Source organism: Diceros bicornis, chromosome 21, assembly GCF_020826845.1.
Source record: "Diceros bicornis minor isolate mBicDic1 chromosome 21, mDicBic1.mat.cur, whole genome shotgun sequence".
Lineage (NCBI taxonomy): Eukaryota > Metazoa > Chordata > Mammalia > Perissodactyla > Rhinocerotidae > Diceros > Diceros bicornis.
The window spans coordinates 46919909-46940758 of record NC_080760.1 but is presented as its reverse complement, the minus strand read 5'-3'; the positions used below and the strand labels follow the sequence as shown (position 1 = coordinate 46940758).

The 20850-nt window shown below is 47.4% G+C and overlaps 1 protein-coding gene across 1 annotated transcript in view; it reads right to left on the bottom strand.

Moving 5' to 3' along the window:
- TG (thyroglobulin) overlaps window positions 1–20850 on the bottom strand; it is a 256521-nt gene that overhangs the window by 151233 nt on the left and 84438 nt on the right. Inside the window, exons 28-34 of the mRNA XM_058564964.1 lie at window positions 17103–17168; window positions 15088–15168; window positions 10242–10379; window positions 9146–9322; window positions 7751–7862; window positions 5798–5877; window positions 4920–5063 (exon numbers count right to left, since the gene is read on the bottom strand). Of these exons, the coding sequence (XP_058420947.1) occupies window positions 4920–5063; window positions 5798–5877; window positions 7751–7862; window positions 9146–9322; window positions 10242–10379; window positions 15088–15168; window positions 17103–17168 (798 nt within the window). The remainder of the gene's footprint in view (window positions 1–4919; window positions 5064–5797; window positions 5878–7750; window positions 7863–9145; window positions 9323–10241; window positions 10380–15087; window positions 15169–17102; window positions 17169–20850) is intronic.

Below are 20850 nucleotides of genomic sequence, written 5' to 3'. Positions count from 1 at the left end.
AGCAGGGGAGAGAAAGGGCAACTCAGTTCCCTTCAAAGAGCGGAGGGTACCCATGCCCCAGACGCCCGCCCCTTCCAGGAAACCTGGGCTCTGGGCCGCTGCTTGACCGCAGAGCAGCCTGCACTCCCACTCTGGATGCTAAGAACGCCTCTTCTCTAGGCCCCACTGCCTCATTTGCATCCACAGTTGCTTAGCCTGAGCCTCTCAGTTCTGTGCTAAAACACATGGAACTTTCTGTTTACTGTGGACAGCAAAGTCAGAGGGCGCATTGCCGCGGGCTCCCTGGGGCCCCCACTTGGCTCTCCCTGCTCGGGTTCTTGTCTGTCTCCTGGATTCTAGCAGACTCAGCTGCGGCTACAAGGGCTGGAACATGGCCTACCCCCTCGATAACCCGCTGCCTGTCCCTGCCCAGTGGCCGCTGCTCCCTTCACCCCGAGCTCCCTTATCCACGTCCAGATTTTCCCTGAGTCACTTTTGCAGAATCCCTAGTATGACAGAACTCCTTGTGCTCCTTTCATGTTCCAGAAGCCCCTGTGGATCCCACCACAGCTCTGAGTAGTTCTCTGATTACAGAGGGAATAATTACCCCCTCATGAGGGGATAGGACCAGTGCCAACCTCACAGGGGGCCTGTAAGCAAATACAGGGACAGCCCTTGAAAGTTGTTTCTGACATAGAGTAAGTGCTTAAGAAATGTTCGTTTTCTCTCACGTCTGCCCCCAGCCAGGCTAAAGCCTTTGGGGAGGACCTTCTGTCCCCTGTGCTTCCATGGTTTTGACACATAGTAGGAGCTCAATGAATGTCACCTCCCTTCCCCATCCTCAGTGTGGTTCTTCTGAGACAGGACCTGGCTTTGGCTCTCAGCCTGGAGTCAAATCAGGTGGTAGTCACTCAGTACGGATGTCAGTACACTGAATGATCAAGCCCTGGATTTGAAGCAAGGGCAAAGTCTACTTTGGAAATATTTCGCAAAAATTCCTTTGGAAAATGTATGTCTCCTGTGCCAATGCTGACTGTGAGGGGAAGATTAGGATCCTATCAACACTTCAAGGGACAGGCCCAAAGGCTCCCACTCTGAGCAGCCTTCCCAAGCCCTGTGGAGGCTATTTCTACGACTGTGTGTCTGATGGTCTAATACAAAGATGAGGATGGGAAAAAGTAGTGATGATGTCAGCTTGCGTGCTGGGATTCTCCAACAGTACATTGGTATGGTTTTGTCTGCTACAGAAAAGAATACAAGGCCAGACTAGTGTTCGGAATCCAATGGGTGAGTATGTTTTGGCTCAAAATATATCATGAATCAAAAGGTGATTTTGTACTGGTCAATGCGCCCCAGCTGAGAGAATGTCTAGTTTATTAAACCCATCTCCTAGAGTAAGATTCCTTTCCTCTGCCTCACTCTTAGGAGGAGAACATCCATCAGTCTCAGGATTTACTGCACCACTCACTTCTGATGTAGACAACTTGAGGAAGAAAGACCCGTGAGAACCTGGTTCCGCTCTGAGGGAGAGCCACGTGTCACACCAGGCCATCAACACCCTCTGACAGCCAGCCCTCTTCCTTCTGTTCTTCTCAAATGGGAAATACGGAGCCACTTGGCCCAGAATGGCCACACGCCATGTGCATCCCAAGGTGTTTTCTACCCAGGGGTCATGAGACATTGATACCATTTTAGCATTTTTCATTTCTCTCCCCACACCCTAAACACTGAAAGCCGGCATCACACAGTGTGAGATGGCCTGGTTGTGCAGCTCCACGCCAATGTGCCAGGGAAGCTACACGAGGTGGTCCCTGAAGCATGAAGGAGGGCCTGCAGGAGTCTTTTAGCATGGATTTCCACCACTCCAAAGAAGAAGTAACTTCTTGTTCCCATAGCACTTTATGTATAAGACTGTTCTAGTACTGAGCCTATTATGCTATCGTTAATCGGACATGCCGATGTCTTTCTCACTAGGATGTGAGCGTCTAAGAAAACATGACTGTATCTTATTAACCTCGCATTTCCCAGTGTTCAGCACAGTGTATGACCCAGTATAGGCACTCAATAAGGTTTCAAAGCTTCTAGGCTTACGACGAGAGCGATCCAGCACCAGAATGGTTTATTTATGTAGAGTCTGTTACTCCTCCTTCGCTTGTGAGTGCCTGGAGGGCAGGAATCATGTCTTAGTCATACTCAGCCATATAAAATAGTGATTTAGAGTCAGAAAGAACTAGATGGGAATCCTAACTCTATTGTTTACCTGCTACATGACCTTGGGCAAGTGACAACCTCCCTGAACCTCTGTTTCTTCATCTAACAGTGGTTGTGAGGATTAGAGGAGATGCTTGTAATGACATCCAGCCAGGCACACACCGAGAGCCCAGTGAATAGAGGCTGGATTTGTAAAACCAGAGGCCCCCAAGCATAGTTGATGCTCGGTCAGTGTCTGTTGAATGAAAGCACCTCTGCGAATTTTTAATTCCCTGCCCTGTAGCTCCTAGTCAGAACTCCTGAGTCCCAGCCTGACCCCACAGAATATGTGTTGGAAAAAGCTAGTGGTCTGTGCAGTCAGGTGAAAAGAAACAGAACAGATGGAATGAGTTGGGACAGTGGGCCCCTTAGGTTCTTTTCCTTGCCAACTCCTGACAAGAAGTCATAACATCCTGGTCTGATTCCCAGGATATTTCTGAACAATGAATCATTTCTCAAGCTCCTTTTTACCCTAGTCTTCCCTGAGAAATATGAAGATGGGAAATGACATTTTTAAGCCTTTTGTGGGGTTCAGAGCTGGGAGGAGATGGGGGAAGACAGATGGAGCAGGGAGGCATCGAGGGGTGAGAATTCAGTTCCAAAGCCCCTGAAAGCCCCAGAGCTGGCACTGGGTCTCCTGCGGGGGCCACGGTCCTAGGCTGACACTCACTTCTCCCCTGCCCCTGTGAGTTAGGTGAAGCCTGCTCTTTATGGAACATTCTTCCCTCACTAGAAACCTCCTGAGGCCACTTCATCACACAACTCTGATGTTTTTCTTAAAATAATTCAAGATGTTAAAATGAAATTAAAAGCCAATAGAGAGAATTCAGATCAAATCACAGGATGCTCAAGGTGGGCATCAGCAGGGAAGATTCCATTCAGCCTGGTAATAATTAACCCCCAAAAAATCAGCCCAGAAGCCAAGGAACGTCTTGGGGATTAGTGGGCTCATGACGAAGGGCCAAGGACCAGATTCACCAAGGAGCCCCATCACAGGCCTCTCAGTGGATACGGCTCTGGAACAAGAGGCCAACCACCAACTGGTATTGGTTTGTTAGTTTATTCGTCAGTTTTCTTTTTCCAATTTTTATGTCAATTGCTTGTTAGTCAATTGAGTGGGGGAACACCAGTCAGAGAAGATGTCTGGACATGTTCATATCCAGTCACTTATGGGATATTGAAGACCTGCCAGGAGGCAACGTGGTAAAGGAGAGAGTGAAGTTTGGGGTAACCAGATCTGGGCTGGCAACCTGACTCTGCTTCTTACTGGATATGAAGTTTGGATCAAGCAATTCCAACTTTCTATGCCAGACACTCCTCAACTTAAAATGGAGGAAATAATGTCAACTCCATAGGGGCGTTATGAGTATTAAATCATATAACCCATGAAGAAGTCCCAGCACAGGGAGGGACACAGCACATGTGTAGGCACACAGCGGGCACGTGAGTAATGTCAATTCTCCTCTCCTTTCCTACTTTGGGCAAAGTGTTGTGTTGGATGATGGGAAGAATGTGGAGATCAAAGCTACAGATCTCTAAGATTCCTCCAGATCAGATATTCCATGGCTCCCATTTCTAGGGCAAGTGCCGAGCCAGAGCCAGCACCATCCTTTATTGACCGGAAACTAAGGAGGAGGCCACTCGCGGGAAAGGTTGGAGACACTGAACCTCAGCTCAGCCTCTCCATTGGACACCTACTAAGACAGGGTTTTCAATCTTTTTGTATCCGGGACATCTGCGTGAATTTGCTTCTGGGACACAGGGTGAGGGTGTCCAGTCTCCAGACAGCTGTCCACTGTTCCCCGAGTGTGCCCACACCCACGAACAACCAGAAGGTAAGAGCTGACAGGACCGCAAGGAGTCTCACTCATTGTTTTATCAATGGAGAAACTGAGCAAGTGGTAGGACTTTCCTAAAGACAAACCAATAGTAGAAGACACTAACGCCTTCATTTGAGTCCAGGAGCTTCTCCATCACATCGTGCAGACCATCCACTCATTCACAAATTCAAACTGAGTTCCTAAACTGTGCCAGGATATAATCAGCACACACGTGTGAGGTACCCACATTGAGCCAATGTTGCCTTGACCCTGAAGTCTTAACTCCACGGACACTGTCAGAGACACACTGGTATCCTCCTTTCCCTCCCTGAGACTGCCATGTGCTGCGCTGTCCTGACTAATGGACAAGGTGAGAAAACCAAGGGACCCCGGCAGAGAGCACATCTGTTGGTTTCCCCTGCCTGGCAACAGCACCTTAACTACACTTTGAGGAACCTCCTCTCCTCCAGCGCATACGGTCTGCTGGCACTGTACCTCTAGCTGCCCCACCCTCCGGCTGGCAGTGGGTCGACTCATAGCCCAAACCTGTCCAAATTCTCTCCCTTGAATTTAAAGCTTGAATATAAGAACCAAACCCTTTGCAGCAGACTGATGATGGCAGTGGCACAGAGAAGAGGCTGCCCATTCGTTCCTGCTAACTACGTGCATGTGGCAGAGACCTAGTGGTCATCTTTCCTTTGAGTCTATGAGCGGACTTCTAAGTAATTCCTTTTCTTCTTAAGTTACATAGAATAAGTTTCTGTTACTTGTACCCAACAAATCCTGACTAGTCCCCAGCCCATCCTAATATAGGGATGGGAAATAGTCAACTAAAGATGCCCACGTAGGTATTCAAGTCAGGTTACTTACCAGGTTTCTGGTACCATCCAAATGGATAGGTGCGGACCTCAGTGTCAGGAGAGCCACAGTCCAAAATACGCCAGGTTCCTCCATTTTCCTCACTGCATGTCTGAAGTCCCAAGCTGTTCAGAGTTAAGCATGTCACTTCTCCTCCTGGAGCAAGAAATAACCAGGACCAGGAAAATGATCATGACAGAAGATTCTAACTGAATGAGGGACATTCTGCCAACTCATTCTTCAGTAGACATTTGGGGTGCTCTACTATATTTCAGGTTTGATCCCAGCCTGATGAAAAACCTGGTACCTTAACGAGCTTCTGGTCTAAGAGCACAAGGATGGAGGTAGCTAATACTCATCGAGCAAGCATCATGTGTCCAGGGCTGTGCCAGGGCTCTGTCTGCATCGTATCACTTGGTCCTCACACAACCATGAGGAAAGTAGCATTTGCACCCCTATTTATAGATGAGGAAGCCAAGGCTCAGAGAGATTAAGTGACTTGTTCAGGATCACACCAGTAGTAAGTGACTGAATCCAGTTTTAAATACAGATCATATGGACAGATCCAAAGTCCACCCCACCAAGCTGCCTGGCCCGAGTCTTGAAAGATGAAAAGATAGCTAAGCGAAGCACAGAGGGACAGCTGCTTGGGTCATGCAGAAGTGCTATGTACACTTGACCAGGCACTGGACCAGGAACCATGTCCCAGCTATCACATATATCAGCCATCTCCCCTTTCCCAGCCCCCACTTCCCACCTATGGATGAGGATCTCCCCTCCCCACCCACCACGAGAAAATGCTGACGATCAGATAAGATCCTAGATGTGAACGTGCTTTCTAGACTGTGAAGTGCTGTGTGCAGGCGAGAAGGAGTTGTGATCATCATTACCTTTTAGCTGGGAAACATTTAGAAAGCCAAAGCCAGTGCAGCACGGGTCCAGGTCACACAGCCGTTCACATTCGAAGAACCTGGTGAAAGAAAAGGACGAGCGGGCCTGAAGGTGTTCACTGGTGATGAGGACCTGCTGGGTGGGCTGAATTGCAGTCATTCCTACTTCCAGGGGCCTGCTTTCTTTATGACTACCTAAATTGGGGGTGCTTTGGCCAATACCCATGAGGGGATTCCTAGCTTTGAGGTTCTTTCCGAAAACAAAATTCGACTCTTTTCTCAGGCATGCTGTATTGCCATCCTTCATTCATTCACTCACTCACCATATATAGAAGCATATATTCTATCCTATTCTGTGCCAGGCTTAAGCCAAGCTAACCCTGGATCATGAATGCACTCCTACAATCCTTTCAGATAGGGAAAAAGTCTCAGCTTTGGGCTTTGGGAAAAGAAACAAATGGTATGGAAGGCATTACCAGAAATGGGAGATTCCGTGGATTTACGGTCGGAGTGACCCAACCACGTGCCTGTTTAGGCTGCAAAGAGCTGGGATTGTTCTCCCCTCAGCTCCCCGGTAACCCACTCTGCAACATAGGCTAATTATACTCCAAGAACGCACCTCTGTTTGCTGGGTCAGTGCATCCATGCTCTATCTCAGGACCTCCTCTGCTTAACAACTCAGTAGGGCTACTGGACCCCTCTCAGTTTCTAGGACCAGTCTTGGCAGGAGGAACTTGGTGGCTCCAAACCAATACTCCGTTCTGAGTTCCTCTGCCCTGACCACATGTCCCAGTTCTGATCATGCTTTCCTGACTCCTGAGAGCTCCCTCAACCCCTCAATTCCTTTTTGGTGGGGGGACCCTGCCTCGTTCTTGCCATTCTCCTTCCCTGTCTTAGGAGGCCCTGCACCCAAGTCTCGTCCCAGTGGATAAGGCCTCCATCTCCCGGGTAGCTTCTCCGATGCTGGCTGCACCTCTGCCCTGATGCCTGTGGACCCCCTGCCCGGTGGTTCCTCTCGCAGAGCCCTGCCCACCTCCCACCCACCACTTCATTTTCCTTTCTTGGGGCCCATTGCCAAGCTCCAGCCTGGATGATATGCTTTCCCATCGGACCACCCTTCTTGGAGTCCTCCAGAGCCTGTTCCGGTTCCAACCCTCCCTCTGTGCCCCCTCCCGTCAGCACAGGCGGGTTCCAGGCTGATCTCCAAACAGACTATCCCATATCATGTTTTCATCTCCATTTTCAAAAGTAGATCTTAAACTCCAGCAACATGACACAATTTCATAAATCAACAACACTTCTTATATCAACAATTTAAAGACCAAGACTCTCGAATTCTAAAGTACAAAAAAATCTCCGGGGGAGCTTACTTAAAATTCAGACTCTGGAGCCCAGCCCCAGGAAATGTTGATTCAGGAGGTCCAGGGAAGGACCCAGGAATGCAGTTTGTAAAAAGCTCTCCTAGTGATTCTGATGGGTGAGATCCACAGAGTAGGCTGAGAGAAAGATCACCTTGAAGGAAAACAGCTAAATAACAGCTAACTAAATAAATAATAAAATACATTTTAAAAATAATAAATAAAAAGTCTTTTAAGCCTATAGTCCTGTTAAAAGTTCTACTTGCTCTCCAGATTCTGAATGTAGTACAGTGAGATTTTGCTGATCAAGTTTATTACCGTTCTTGACAATCTTTGTTAATTGATAAGACATGGCACAATGTTTCCCTTTTGCATCAGCTGACTGGAGGTTCAGGGCTAAGTTTGTGTTTAACATCAGTAACTTTCCTTAGCCACGGTTTTTAGATAAGGTCACCTCCGTATTACATTTCACCTTTTGCTTTGGGTTTTATGCATGTGTCTTTAACTGGTATTATGTCACCTTCTTTATGGAAGTAGAAGGATCTTAATAATAAACATTGGCAGTGGGGTGAGGGGCAGGACGGAAGTAGCTTACCCATTAGACATGGATTTGTCAGACATGGGCACTTTGCTTCTAATGGAAATCCCCGTCAGTTTTTGGAATGGCAGGCGAGTGTAGAAGTTCTTCACTCTATCTTTCAGTACAACTACACAGAGGAAGAAAGAAATTATATTATTTAGGGAGAGATTTGTTGTATCCACGAAAATAGGAGGACAAAGGTATACAAACCAGACTGAAAGCTTCCAATTAAATTATTACACCTACGTATCTACTCTCTGCCCCCATCCCAAATCTCACTAAAATCAAAGTAAAGGGATCCTTGTAAAGGCATACACCACGAGGATAAAGAGAATAGGAGGTGGGATATAGTAACTCAATTTTGGAAGCTAGGAAGCACACAGAAGAGTACACAATTGACTTAATAGACTTAAGAAAGCTGAATCCTCAACTTTTCTCTGGGAGGAACCAAGACGCAACCCCTTACACCTCTGCAATCCCAAAAGGTTTAAGTATCAGTAGCACTGGGATGAAGGTGGGCTGAAACAGGACGGGCTAGAATTCTCTGGAAGAAGCATTTAGGGCTCCTCCTCTGCTTTCCACAACTGACAACTGTCCTCTCCCCACCACAGAAGAAGATGGAAGAGGACAAAGGAGAGAGGGTCTGTTGGGTACACCAGGTAGAGTTAATGGCTAGAGTACCACATTGAAAGTAGGGGATTCTTTCAAGTCAATCTACGTGGTGAATATTGAGACTCTTTCATCTTCCAACTTTATTTGGTACCCAAACCACTAGCAGCCAGGCCCATGTCCCCAGGCCACATATTATAAGATTTTTGGAGAAAGGACCTAAAAATACTGACGTGAGGGATTTCCCAAAGGGTAGGCCAATTAGATTATCCTACAGAAAACCTAAAGTCGACAAGATCTCACCACACACTCAGAGCTTCTCGATCAACTTCTGGACCCCTCTCTTACATTTGAGTGGAAAACCAAGGGTGACCAGATATCTGAGAAAGGCCTCTGGCAAAGAAGAGAGAAGAGTAAATGAAGGATGACAACCTCTTGGAAGAAATGCGGACTGTGCAGGGTGAAAAAAACTCCAAAATAATAGTGTCGTAATGTCCTCAGAGAGAAAAATCAACTTCCACTTTGTTACAGCCACTGTGGTTGGGATTTTCTGTAATATACAGCCAGCTGGAATTCTAACTGCTGCGTGCATTAACAGTGGCTTTCTCTGGGGAGTGGGATTCCAGAGCAGGATTACTCTCTATAGTCAACTTGCTGCATTTCTGAATAGTTTCACATCTCTACAAGGAGGATGAACAACTTTATTTTAAAAGGAAGAAGAAATTAACCTGATATTTCTGAAACCACAGAGCCAGAAGCCAATGGGAAATGCAGTTGGTGCAGATCCCACCACAAACTCACCTTTCTTCCGGAACAGGGCCCCCGGACTGTGGGGCAGGATGAGTCTGCAGCCCTTGGGAGTGGACTCCAGGACATCATCACACACCTGGGCCTCGGAGTAGAGGATGCAGGTGAAGTACAAGGGTGCACTGTCTGTTATCTCTGCCAGCCGACAGAAAGAGGGCTCCTGGACACAGCCTGCCAGCAAGAGAGCAGTGGATTTTAGTCCCTGGGGGCCTGCAGAGGAGGGTTACTTCTGCAGAACCTTCTGGAAAGGAATGCCCTGTAAGGATTCTTCCCAGGCAGGACAGAGGCCCAGGTCAGTTGAGGCTATCCAGTCTGGAAGGCCCAAGAAAAACACTGGGTTTCTGCTAGCTGGGGAGAGGGTCATGTATGAAACACGGAGTCTGTGTGGCTCTAAATAAAGACAAAATCTAAGAGGGTTAAGCGTGAGCAGTAAACCCAGCAATACAGGAGGAGAGGGGGTAAAATTCCACTGGATCTACCCAGGCCCATCTCAGAGGCAGCCGGGATCTTCAAATCACAGGCCATAGGACTGTAAAAACTTTGTGAACGAGCTCTCCTGCTCCCACTCCCATGTCAGACTTTGCCACTGGTGTGTATGAGTTCCCTAATGGGGAAGGATCATGATTGATTCAGTTTTTTTTTGTTTTCTCATCCCCAAGGTCAAACACAAGGCCTAGAACACAACACATCCTCAGTAATTGCCTGTTAGGTAAAGGATAGATGGATGGAAGGAAGGAAGGAAGGAAGGAAGGAAGGAAGGAAGGAAGGAAGGAAGGAAGGAAGGAAGGAAGGAAGGAAGGGTGGGTGGGTGGAAGGAAGGAAGGATGGATGGATGGATGGATGGATGGGTGGGTGAATGGATGGATGGATGATAGGTTCTGGGAGCAAGTTGATATTAACTACACTATGAGCTTCCTGAAGATATGGGAGATGTCCTATCTTCTGTCTCATCCATGGTACTAACACTGAAGTGATCCCTGAGCTATGCCATTGAGTTTAATCTTATCTGTTCTCAAGAGTTGTTAAACTAGGCCTGCAATGCCTGACGACAGAGTGGGGAACAAGAAGGATGAAGTCTAAGGATACTTACGAGAAAGGCACCATAGGTTTGCCTGCTGAGGTGAAAATAGGTGTTTGAAAAGCCAGTGCTGCTGGCTGGGCAGGGACTGGTTTCCATTGACAATGACCTGGCTAAGGTCCACAGGAGAGAAAAGCTCTGTTGTCAAATCTGAAAAAGAAGGAGGGAGTCAACTTATTTTGTATTATATCGTGAATCCCTCTCTCTCTCACACACACACAGACAAACACACACACTTTCAGGCTATCTGAGGCCAGAGCAGATCTAGAGTCAATAGGGCTGGGAGTCTGGTCAGGCAGGAAGGTTTCAGAAGGTCCCAGAAAGTCCTAAAAATTACGGAGTTGCAAAATCTTAGAATCTTGGTTTGGAAGAAACCTTGGGAGCCATCCGGTTCAAGTCTTCTCCCAAGGCAGGATTTTTCCCCACCATACCCCTGGCTGACGTCCTTGTAGTCCCATGTGACATGCCTGGGCCCACCACAGCAACCCACTCCACCGTTAGGAAGTTGTGGAGTCAAATCCATCCCTCTGTAACTTTGAACCGCTGATGCTCCTTCTGCCTTCTGAAGCCACGTGGAAGTCCTATCTCCCTTCCAAACAGCAGCCTTCATCTGTGAAGACAGCTTTCAGCTCTGCTCAGCCCCAGACTTGAAAGTTCCAGCCTGACCATTCCCCAGTCTTTCCTTGTGTCTTCATACGCCATGATTCCTGGCTTAAGGCTCTTCCTGGGCACTCCACTGCCTAAGGATGGAAGTCCAAGCTTTCTTCTCAGTCCAGGCTCTACCTGCATTTTGAGCCTCATCTCGATTGCCTCAACTCCCACTCCAGAAGCATGCAAATGCTGGCAGTTCTGGCTCATCACTACACTGCTTGCTGCCCCAGGACTATTGCCCGTGCTCATGCTCCATTTACACTCTTCTTTCTCACCTACCTAGTCCTCCTGTGATTCAAGGATCAGTGCTGCTCCCTCCGGCTCTAATGTTCGATGGCTCTATAAAGAGGTTCTCCAGGCCCGAGAGACCCAACATCCCAGGCCCGGGGGTGGGAGGATGTTTCTGCAACTCGTGAGGGCTTACACTGGGGCCATGAAGCAGTTCATGGAGAGGAGCTGGGGCTTGTTTACAGTGTCCCTCAGCTCGGGGCTCTGGCATAGGGGCATTACATCCCACGTATGCCTCACTGTGCCTTGGACTGGTGCATCCTCTCAGCAGCCCACCTTGCACGCTCCATAAAGCTGGCTCATGAAGACTGAGCTTCTACACCAGCAACAGCACCAAAGCGGATAAAAGCTTTACTAGTGTATGGCAAGGCCAGAAGGTTAGTGCCGGCAGAGACCCCGGGGACCACGTTGCCGCCCCCTCCTCTGTGCTGCCCCAGCGCTTTGAGTTATTGCATCTCACGTTATTGTAAACGGCCAGATTGCACGCCTGTCTCCCGGCTGAACGATGGCTGGCACAAGGTAGGAGAGCACAGATCACCTCTTAAGACAGCAGAGGAAGGAAGAAAAATGACATAACAGGCGTACAGGCACACTCGAAGTTTTTTGAATCTCACTTTGCCCTCAAGCCTCTGCACGGGCTGTTCCCCTTACCTGGAACACCTTCTCCAGATGCGCCCTGGAAGTGCCTGGAAGATCCTTCCAGGCTCCTCTGAGACACATTTCCTGACTCCTGCAGTCTGCCTAGCATTCTCCCTCCCCTGCAGTCCCACTGCATTTGACACCTGTCCCCATTACAGCCCTTGCCACGTTGTCCTGCAGTGGCTGGCACGTGGGAATTCTCACGAGTCTGTGAAAGTCCCAGGGCACAGCACACGTGCTCGAAAAATGTCTGGTGTATGTCAGAATGAAAACTGCAGTCACTCAATTTACACCTGGTTTACACGCCATATGAAGAAGAATTCATTTTTTTCTTGTTCTCTCAAAACTTTGCACTCCCCTTGAAGGCACGGAGGCCAGTACAGGGCTTGCCAGATGCGAGGCTGTTGTTGTTGGCTTCCCTGTGTGTGTTTCAAACACTCAGACTAATTGGAATAACCCGACACAGAAAGGGGGAGATTCCTCACTGTGATTTGAATCAGGGAGGCCATTCTCGGGGACGCCAAGGAGCACAGGCCAGGTAAATGAACACACAGAGAAGCCACTGGGCCCCATTGCAGAGAGCGGATCAAAGCGTTTCTCCATAGGGACGTTATCTTCAGTCCAGGAATGTAATCAGCTGAGAAGGGGAAAACCCAGTCAAGCTTTGTCTATTCACCCTGAATCCCTCCAAGGTCTTGGACGGGGGCCCAGCTCCTCTTCTGGTGAGGGAGGAAAGGGGGAGAGGGATTCTTTCTATGGAATCTTGTGACAGTTTTGTAGAGGCGGCCCTGGCATAGTGTATAATGATGGATTTTACAGAACGTTCTCAAATGCCATGAAATCATTCACATCTACATTGCCACCAGCTGTATGGCTGCGCTGAGAGGCCTTGCTAAGGTTGGGGATGGCAAATGCAAATGCCCTGGGGCAGGAGGGGCCTGCAGGAGTGTAAGGCACTGGGTGGGGACCCAGGCAACAGGAGAGCCACGCCCTGATGGAAGGGGAAGCTCAACTTCGCTCAGAGGATTGTCGCCAGGCAGAAATTTGAAGCCAGTGTTGCTAGAGCTTTTCATCTGTTTTTCTCTACAGAAGCTAGAAATTTGAATTTTCATATAAAATCTCCCCATTTAAAAATACTGGCTCAGTAAAAAAAAGTAAAAGTCCATTCTACAGCTCAAACAAAATCCATCTGCTTTGTCGGCCAGGGTCCACCAGGACTCAGCTCTCAAGCCCATGCGGTCTGCACCTGGGAGCAGCTGGTGTTCTAGAAGAACCCAGGCTTCAGAGTCAGTTGCCCATGGTTTGAATCTTGATGCTGCTGCTTACTTAGTGCTGGCCTTAAAGAGGGAAACTGAGGCACATTAAGTCCCACGTTGTTTCTCATTGGTAAATGGGAATAATAACCCCCATCGGCCGAGTTGTCATAACGTTTGTGAGATGATGTATATAAAGCACCATATGCAGAGCCTGGCACCCAGGAGGCTCAAGGCAGGACTTGCTTTCCTCTGCTCCCCTCCCTGGTGGGTTCTGAACTCATCCTTGCTCCAGCGGGAAAGTGATGGCTGGCAGCGGGTAAACCTGAACGCTGGCCCTGTGCTTGGGAGGCTCCCAAGGCAAAACCAATTTGCCAATTTGTTATCGTGAGCAAAGATCAGAAAGGTGAGGGGCCAGGTCATTGTGCAGCAGGGACCCAGTCAAATGCTAGCTTATGAGAATAAAGAGGGGGACCTTCCTGAGCTGGTGCCCACCCACCCGCTTCCATCACCCTGCCAGCAAAATTGAAGCCTCAGTGGAAAACCTCTGAAGGCGCAGAAGACATCACTGCTAAGAGGCATTTGGATAGGAACATGCACTGTGACCTGAGTTTTGACCCCATCAGCTGAGACCTGCTATCTGACAGGCAATACAGGAAGAGAGATGGAATGAAGACAAAACCTTATGGAAGGCCTGCTCTAAGCCAGGCTCCACGCTGGGATCATAAACACCAATGCCACCACTACCACATAATAACAGCCATCAATTTCTGAGCCTTTGCTCTGTGCTACTGCAGTGTACAGAATTAGCTCCTCTAATTCCCAAAGCCGCCCTGTCTCACGGATACTGCTATTACTCTCATTTACCAAAGGAGAAACTGAAGCTCAGAGACGGGGACTCGGGGCTGCATAGGCAAATAGGGGCACAGCTGGGATTCAAACCCTGCTCTTCTGACCTGAGAACCCGCACTCTAAGCCAGGTCACACTCCCCGAGTCCCACAGCCACTCTATGAATGCAGAATGAACTCATATTGCCAAACAGCTACTATGGGATGAGCCCCATTTTTGGTGGTTTACATACATTATCTCGTTTGATCTGCACAAGAGCCCTGGAAAGGAAAAGAAACTACCATTTTGAGGGTATTTGTTAAGTACCAGGCAAGTGCCAGGTGTTTTCCTGGCATGTCATCTAACAGGATCAGAGGAAAGCAAGGTATGTTCTACACACTAGGAATGGAGGCTCTCAGCAGGTGAGCAAAGCACCCACGGCCGTGCAGGTGGTAGTAAGTGGCAAAAAGTGGCTGAAACACTAGACTGTCTGCTTTGCAGTGTGGTGCTTCTTCCATTGCACCATGATGTCTCCCTGCGCCAGCCCACCAACCCGCCTCCCCCTCCCTCCTCCCCTTCCTTTCTCTTCTCTTCCTCTCTCTCGTCCTCCTCGTCCTCCTCGTCCTCCTTCTCTTCCTTCTTTCTCCACCTTCTCCTCTATTTCTTTCTCTCTCTGAGTTCTAGCTTCATCTAAGTAATACCAACTGTAGACTCTGGGGATAGAGAAGTCTCAGACACCGCATACATTCTTCCCCTATTAATGTGTGGATTTATATCTTCCACTTAAAATGACTCTCTCTCTAAAGACTCTTACAGACATCTCCTTCATTAAACAACTCCATAGTATTTACGCTTTGCTTACACTCTTCAGGGTTTACCTAAGTGAAGCCACTGATCGCAGTCAGATTAAACTTGCTCTTTAACAGTTTTTTGCTGGTTTTGTTACTATGGTTGTTTTCTTTTCCAGCAGTGGTGGTGATTTTGCAATGATTTTTGCCTTACTTTCTGTGCCACCTGCCCCTCTGAGGAGCTGTCCATATATATGAAATGGATAACTGGGTTAGAAGCTTAGAGAGGAGTCTGTGGCTACAGAATGGAGCAATGTTGACGAATCCATTCATTGATTAGACCCTTGGCATCACCATCTTGTCTCCACAGCCAGACACCCAAGTATATAAAAAGGTTTGGGGGTTGGTACCTGTTTCTGTTGGAGAGGCTGGCCTTGGTTCCACGTCTCTTCTACATCCCATAGACTCAGACCGAGACCCCATGTCAGAATCTAGGAGGGAAAAAAGGATTGTCATTCTAATGTTGGGGATGAAAAGAGGAGATATTCCTCTGGTCAACGGAATGGTAATGGCAACATGGGAAATTCTCATGGTCCACAGCCAGGTGCCCAGGACAAGATCCGGCACAAATCCAGCGGCATAGGTCTGCACAAACTGGCCTTTTATGAAACATCCGCCAACTTCTTGGAACAATTATTGTCCTTAATATTGAAATTATTAACATTTTCAAAGAACTTTAGAATTAACAAAATATGTTCTTAAATATTGGTCTTTACAACACCCTGTGAAGGTAGGGAGTAAGATTTCCATTTTACTCTTGAGAAAACTGAGACTCAGACACGTGAAATAACTTATCCCAGATCATGCAGGTGGTAAGTAACCAGAATTCGAAAAATTAAATAAAATTCCCATGTTGGGAACAGGTGTCCCACAACAGCAGGGTCAGCCTAGGGGGAGAACAGGGTATGACATAGGTCTTTGGGTTCTTCTGTTTAGTGGGGTAAATGTCCTGGGGAGAAGCAATTCCTTACCTTTTCATCAGAAAACACCTTATTTACCAGAAATTTCTGATAAGTGGGAAGCATTGGACTTGGAACCAGTGTCTGGATCCCACCCCCAGGACATCCCCTGGGCATCTCACTGAGCCTATCCAAGTCTCATTTTTCTCATCTGAAAAATGAGCCAATGTCACCCCCTCTATTACCCACCTTACAGGTAGGACTACATGAGAAAAGAAGTGTATAATCCCACTGTATCACCTCAGAATGAAAATGATGATGAGCAACTGCCTTTCCTTTTTCTCCTCCCTCTCCCTCCTTCTTCTTTCTCCTTCTTCCTTCTCCTGCTCTTCATCCATCATCATCACCACCACCACCACCAGCACGAATAATTAGCATTTGTTATGCACTGGGCCCTGCTCTAAGTACTTTACACGTGCTACTGTGCCAAGCTCACACAACTCGATGAGGTATGTGCTATTTTTATTGCCATATTACTCATGGGGAGTCTAGGCTTACAGGGGCTAATTGATGTGTTCAAGGTTGCACAGGTGGTAAGGAAAGGAACCAGAATTCATACCCATTCACTCTAAGTCCACGCTGTGCTCTTTCCCACTATTTCACTTTACAAGCATAGAAACAGGTCACCAGTCCCAACAGGAGACTGGAAATCGGTGAGGAGGGATCATGGGAAGAGGAGGGAAGTGATATAGGGCTGAGGATATTTCCTCATGCCTTTCACTTGGCACCTATGGCCGTGACATGTAATGGTCCACTGCCCATCTGCTCCCTCCTGAGGCTGGACCCCTGACAGGTCAAGGCTGTGCTTCACTCGTCTCTCTCATCCCCTGTTACTACGACTCATCCCAAATGCCTTTCACCATCCCTGGCTCTGAGCAGGCACTTAGTCAATGTTCAGTAAACTCAGAGGATGACAAACAAAGCAGAAAGGAGATGCCACATATGCATTTTATCCGAGCCCCAACCTGTCCCATGCACCCACAGCAGCATTTTCTCTAAACAGGAGACCATGGCAAGACCACCTGGGTCCTGCCCCCTCACCCTGACCTCAGAGAGAGGCACCCGTGGCCGAGGCCCTTGGAGAAATGCCTCGCACAGTCTCCAGCGGCCTCTGAGCTCCCAGCCCAGTAACAAGGGCAGCTTATGGTCAGCGAACTTGATCTCACAGGAGCCACTGCTTCCTTCCTCCACATTTTCTTGGGTGTTCACACTTTCATTTTTGTTTTAGACGTTGGTATCTTACCTGACGAGACCTGGGGCCCTTGTCCTCCACACAGAGCACTCACTTAGAAAGTAAATCTCTACGTTTTCCTCTCTGGGGGACACAGTGCCCTGTGAATGGGAGGTGGGGCCAGACAGTCTCAGGTGGTCGGTGTCCTGCTCAGCCCCTCCACCACAGAGCTTACCTTTCCAGAGATACACCTGCTGGAAACTGATAAAGGTGTCCTGAGCTCCTTCCGGGGGTGTCAGACCTGCAAAGGAAGGTGTTTGTGCTTATGAGCTTGACTGTGCTTGCTCCAATGGGGGACCTACCATGACCACAACTGCCTCCCCTCCCCACACCGGGGCCTCCTGGGCCTGAGAACTCTATTTCCCACACAAGGTACACCCCCAAAAAGAGACTCCCTTGGAGCTCTCTTCCAGATCCCTGGTACAAAACCAGAGCCGGTCAGACCCCAGATACCCTGCTCAGGGCACCAAAAGGACTATTGTAGTGAGGGGTTGTGAATCTGTGACACAGAGAATCACATAGGGAACTGGGGATTGGCTTAAAGAGAACAAAGCTCATAGGAGCCTCGAGAGCTGTGTCAATTTGCCGTGTCACTTAAGTCCCCTGAGAGTCTTGCCTTATGGGCCAATGGGGATGGTAATTGCAAGGACGGGAATAATGTATAGAAACTGTCTTCTGCAGTCCTCAACATTTGATATGCACCGTATTATGGTAGCCGCCATTTTGCCATTTGCCATGCCATTTCTTTTTTGTGTGTGTGAGGAAGATCAGCCCTGAGCTAACATCCATGCTAATTCTCCTCTTTTTGCTGAGGAAGACCGGCTCTGAGCTAACATCTATTGCCAATCTTCCTCCTTTTTTTTTCCCCAAAGCCCCAGCAGATAGTTGTATGTCATAGTTGTACTCCCTTCTAGTTGCTGTATGTGGGACGCAGCCTCAGCATGGCCGGAGAAGCAGTGCGTCGGTGCGCGCCCGGATCCGAATCCGGGGCGCCAGTAGCGGAGCGCGCGCACTTAACCGCTAAGCCATGGGCCGGCCCTGCCATGCCATTTCTTGATGGTCGAGGTTGCTTCTCTTGCCTCTGTTCAGCCTTAAGATCTTGCCAATTCCCCCTGTGACCTGAAAGGCTGACAGAAGAGCTCAGAAAGCAGAGTCTGGAGGCAAACAACCCCAGAGATTACTGCAGGATACAGCTGTTCACAACACAAGACATCAAGAGATGATCACATTTTGCTGTTAATTATTATTAAGAACCATGTATTATGATAGCCAATTATTATTAAGAGCCATTGTCCAGCACCATAATGAGCACCTTCCAGACAGTTTCTAATTTAAACCTCAGAGGCAGGTGTTTTGTCCCCAATTTCCAGGTGAAGATCAAAATCCAGAGAGGTTAATGCCAGAATTCAAACCCCACCTGTTTGGCTCCATGTTCCATGCTCTTAATCACCACACTAAGGAGAGGATAATATATTTTAGAATTCTGTCCATCCAAATGGCAAACATTTGTAAAGGTTCTGGTGTTTAAAAGGTTCAGTTAAACACTGAACTATCTGGAAAACTCAGCTATTAAAGTGATGAGTCCCTGGAGGATGACCATGCTTATGCCTGGGGTGAGCCAAAAAATACTGAGTTCCACTTTCATTTAGTTTTGCCCCTGAAATGGAAACAAACAATGATGCTAGAACTTCTCAGGCTGCCCGATATTGGGATAGCACGTTTCCTTAAAAGACTCCCTTACAATTCTCTCATAGCCCTCTTCAGAGGGTGGGAGTCATTTACAAAAATTTAGGGAAGTGAAAACCTATGATATCTGGGAGACCTACACTTGGACCTCTGAAACTCGAGGACTTACTGTACCCACTGCAGAGGAGACTGCACCATATACTCTTGTGTATACTCTTGTGACACCAACACAGAGCAGGGGCTGTCTGCTCAGTTTGTGTTCTGGTTTCACAATCTCCTCGGGATAACATTTGCTTATTATGAAGGTCAGGATAGAGGATTTTGTACCTTGTCACAAGAGACAATAGAGAATTTATTTTAAACATTTTTTTACACCCAAATATATTTGGTATACTGACTCTTTCAAGTTATACATATAATACTCTTTATTATTTATTATTATAATGATATGTAATTATAATATATAACACATATTATATATAATATACATAATTATTATATACATATAATATGTAGATATATTTTGGGGCAACATAGATGTAAAGTAAATAAAATTTTCAAAATAGTTTAGGCCACTCATTATGATTCTTATTTAGTCTGTAGAAGTTGGAGAAACGACATCTCATCACTAGGGTGCTTTATTGCTCTCAAATCTAAGACTAAAACCAACAATCACTTTGAGACATAGTTTACCATGGGCTAATACTGAGCATTTAGATTATGGACCCTCAATAAATATTATTTCACATCCCCACACTTGCCCCTTCCCAAGAGCAATAATCCTTTAGGATTATCATAATCCTTTAAAGAATCCAAGAGAAGGGTCTCGCCACTCAGCTGTCCCCATTTCTGACTCGGATGAGTTGGTGAGCCTTTCTTGTTCTGTGGAATATCTTGTTTGTGCCTGGTATGTGTGCCCTGCTTTGCATAGAGTGGAAAGGAAAATCATACGTGCCCTCCATTGCCCAGAGAACAGTGGGTGCGCCACACAGGTGCACACAGGTTTTACTATGTATTTTTGGCCCAGAACGCACTGAGCTGTGATAGGAACAGGATATTTTTAAATACTTTTTGTCCATCTCAAGACAATGGAGGCCTGTGTCTTCCAGGCTAGAAAATATGGTAAGGCTTAACCCCGTCCTCGGTTTTTGCTCATTTCAACACAATTCAATCCAATCCAATGGAATTCAGTTAAATTCAGCACAGGGGGCCAGCCCCGTGGCTTAGCGGTTAAGTACGCACGATCCACTACTGGCGGCCCGGGTTCAGATCCTGGGCGCGCACTGATGCACTGCTTCTCTGGCCATGCTGAGGCCGAGACCCACATACAGCAACTAGAAGGATGTGCAACTATGATATACAACTATCTACTGGGGCTTTGGGGAAAAAAAAAAAAAAGGAGGAGGATTGGCAATAGATGTTAGCTCAGAGCCGGTCTTCCTCAGCAAAAAGGGGAGGATTAGCATGGATGTTAGCTCAGGGCTGATCTTCCTCACACAAAAAAATAAATAAATAAATTCAGCACATGAATCTTGAGCACTTCGGTAGGCCTAGAAGGTCACCTGACCTTTGAAGGTTACCAACAATCTATAGATTGTTGTATCCTGGGAAGCGTCTTTGTTAATCACCACAATGAAAGTTATAACTCCTTGGTGATTTTAATTATTAAAATGGTTGCTAAGTCTCCATAGGAATGCGTAGAGAACACTGAGGTAAAAGAAATGCTATTGCCCTTTTTCCTCTTACCTTCATCATCTCCCATCCCCATCTCTACATCCAAACTCACCTCCTCCTATGCTCTCTAAATGGGTTAATGGTACCACCTTCTTCCTGGTCACCCTCTCAGAATCATCCTTATTTCCTCCCTCTTCATCAATCTCCATACAGGCCATTTCCTCAACTGTTCTTAATTCTACTCCCCTTCTGACCCATCCCTCTTAGCTCAGGCCTCATTATATCTTCTAACATCTATGATCTGATTCCTGACAATCTGAACAGCCTCAAGCTCAGCTGTCTCCAAGACCCCCATCTTCCCAGTCACATCTAATGCTTGCTTGGAGGCCTCTGCACCACTGCATGTACTTTTTCTCTCTGCCTAGAACCCTCGCCCCCTTTCACTTGGTTAATCTCTACTCATTCTTTAAGAATCGAGGTCTGTATCACTTCTTTCTAGGAGGCTTCCCTAAACCCTCTGCCTGGATTTGCATAGCACTAAACAAACACCTCTATCTTTAATC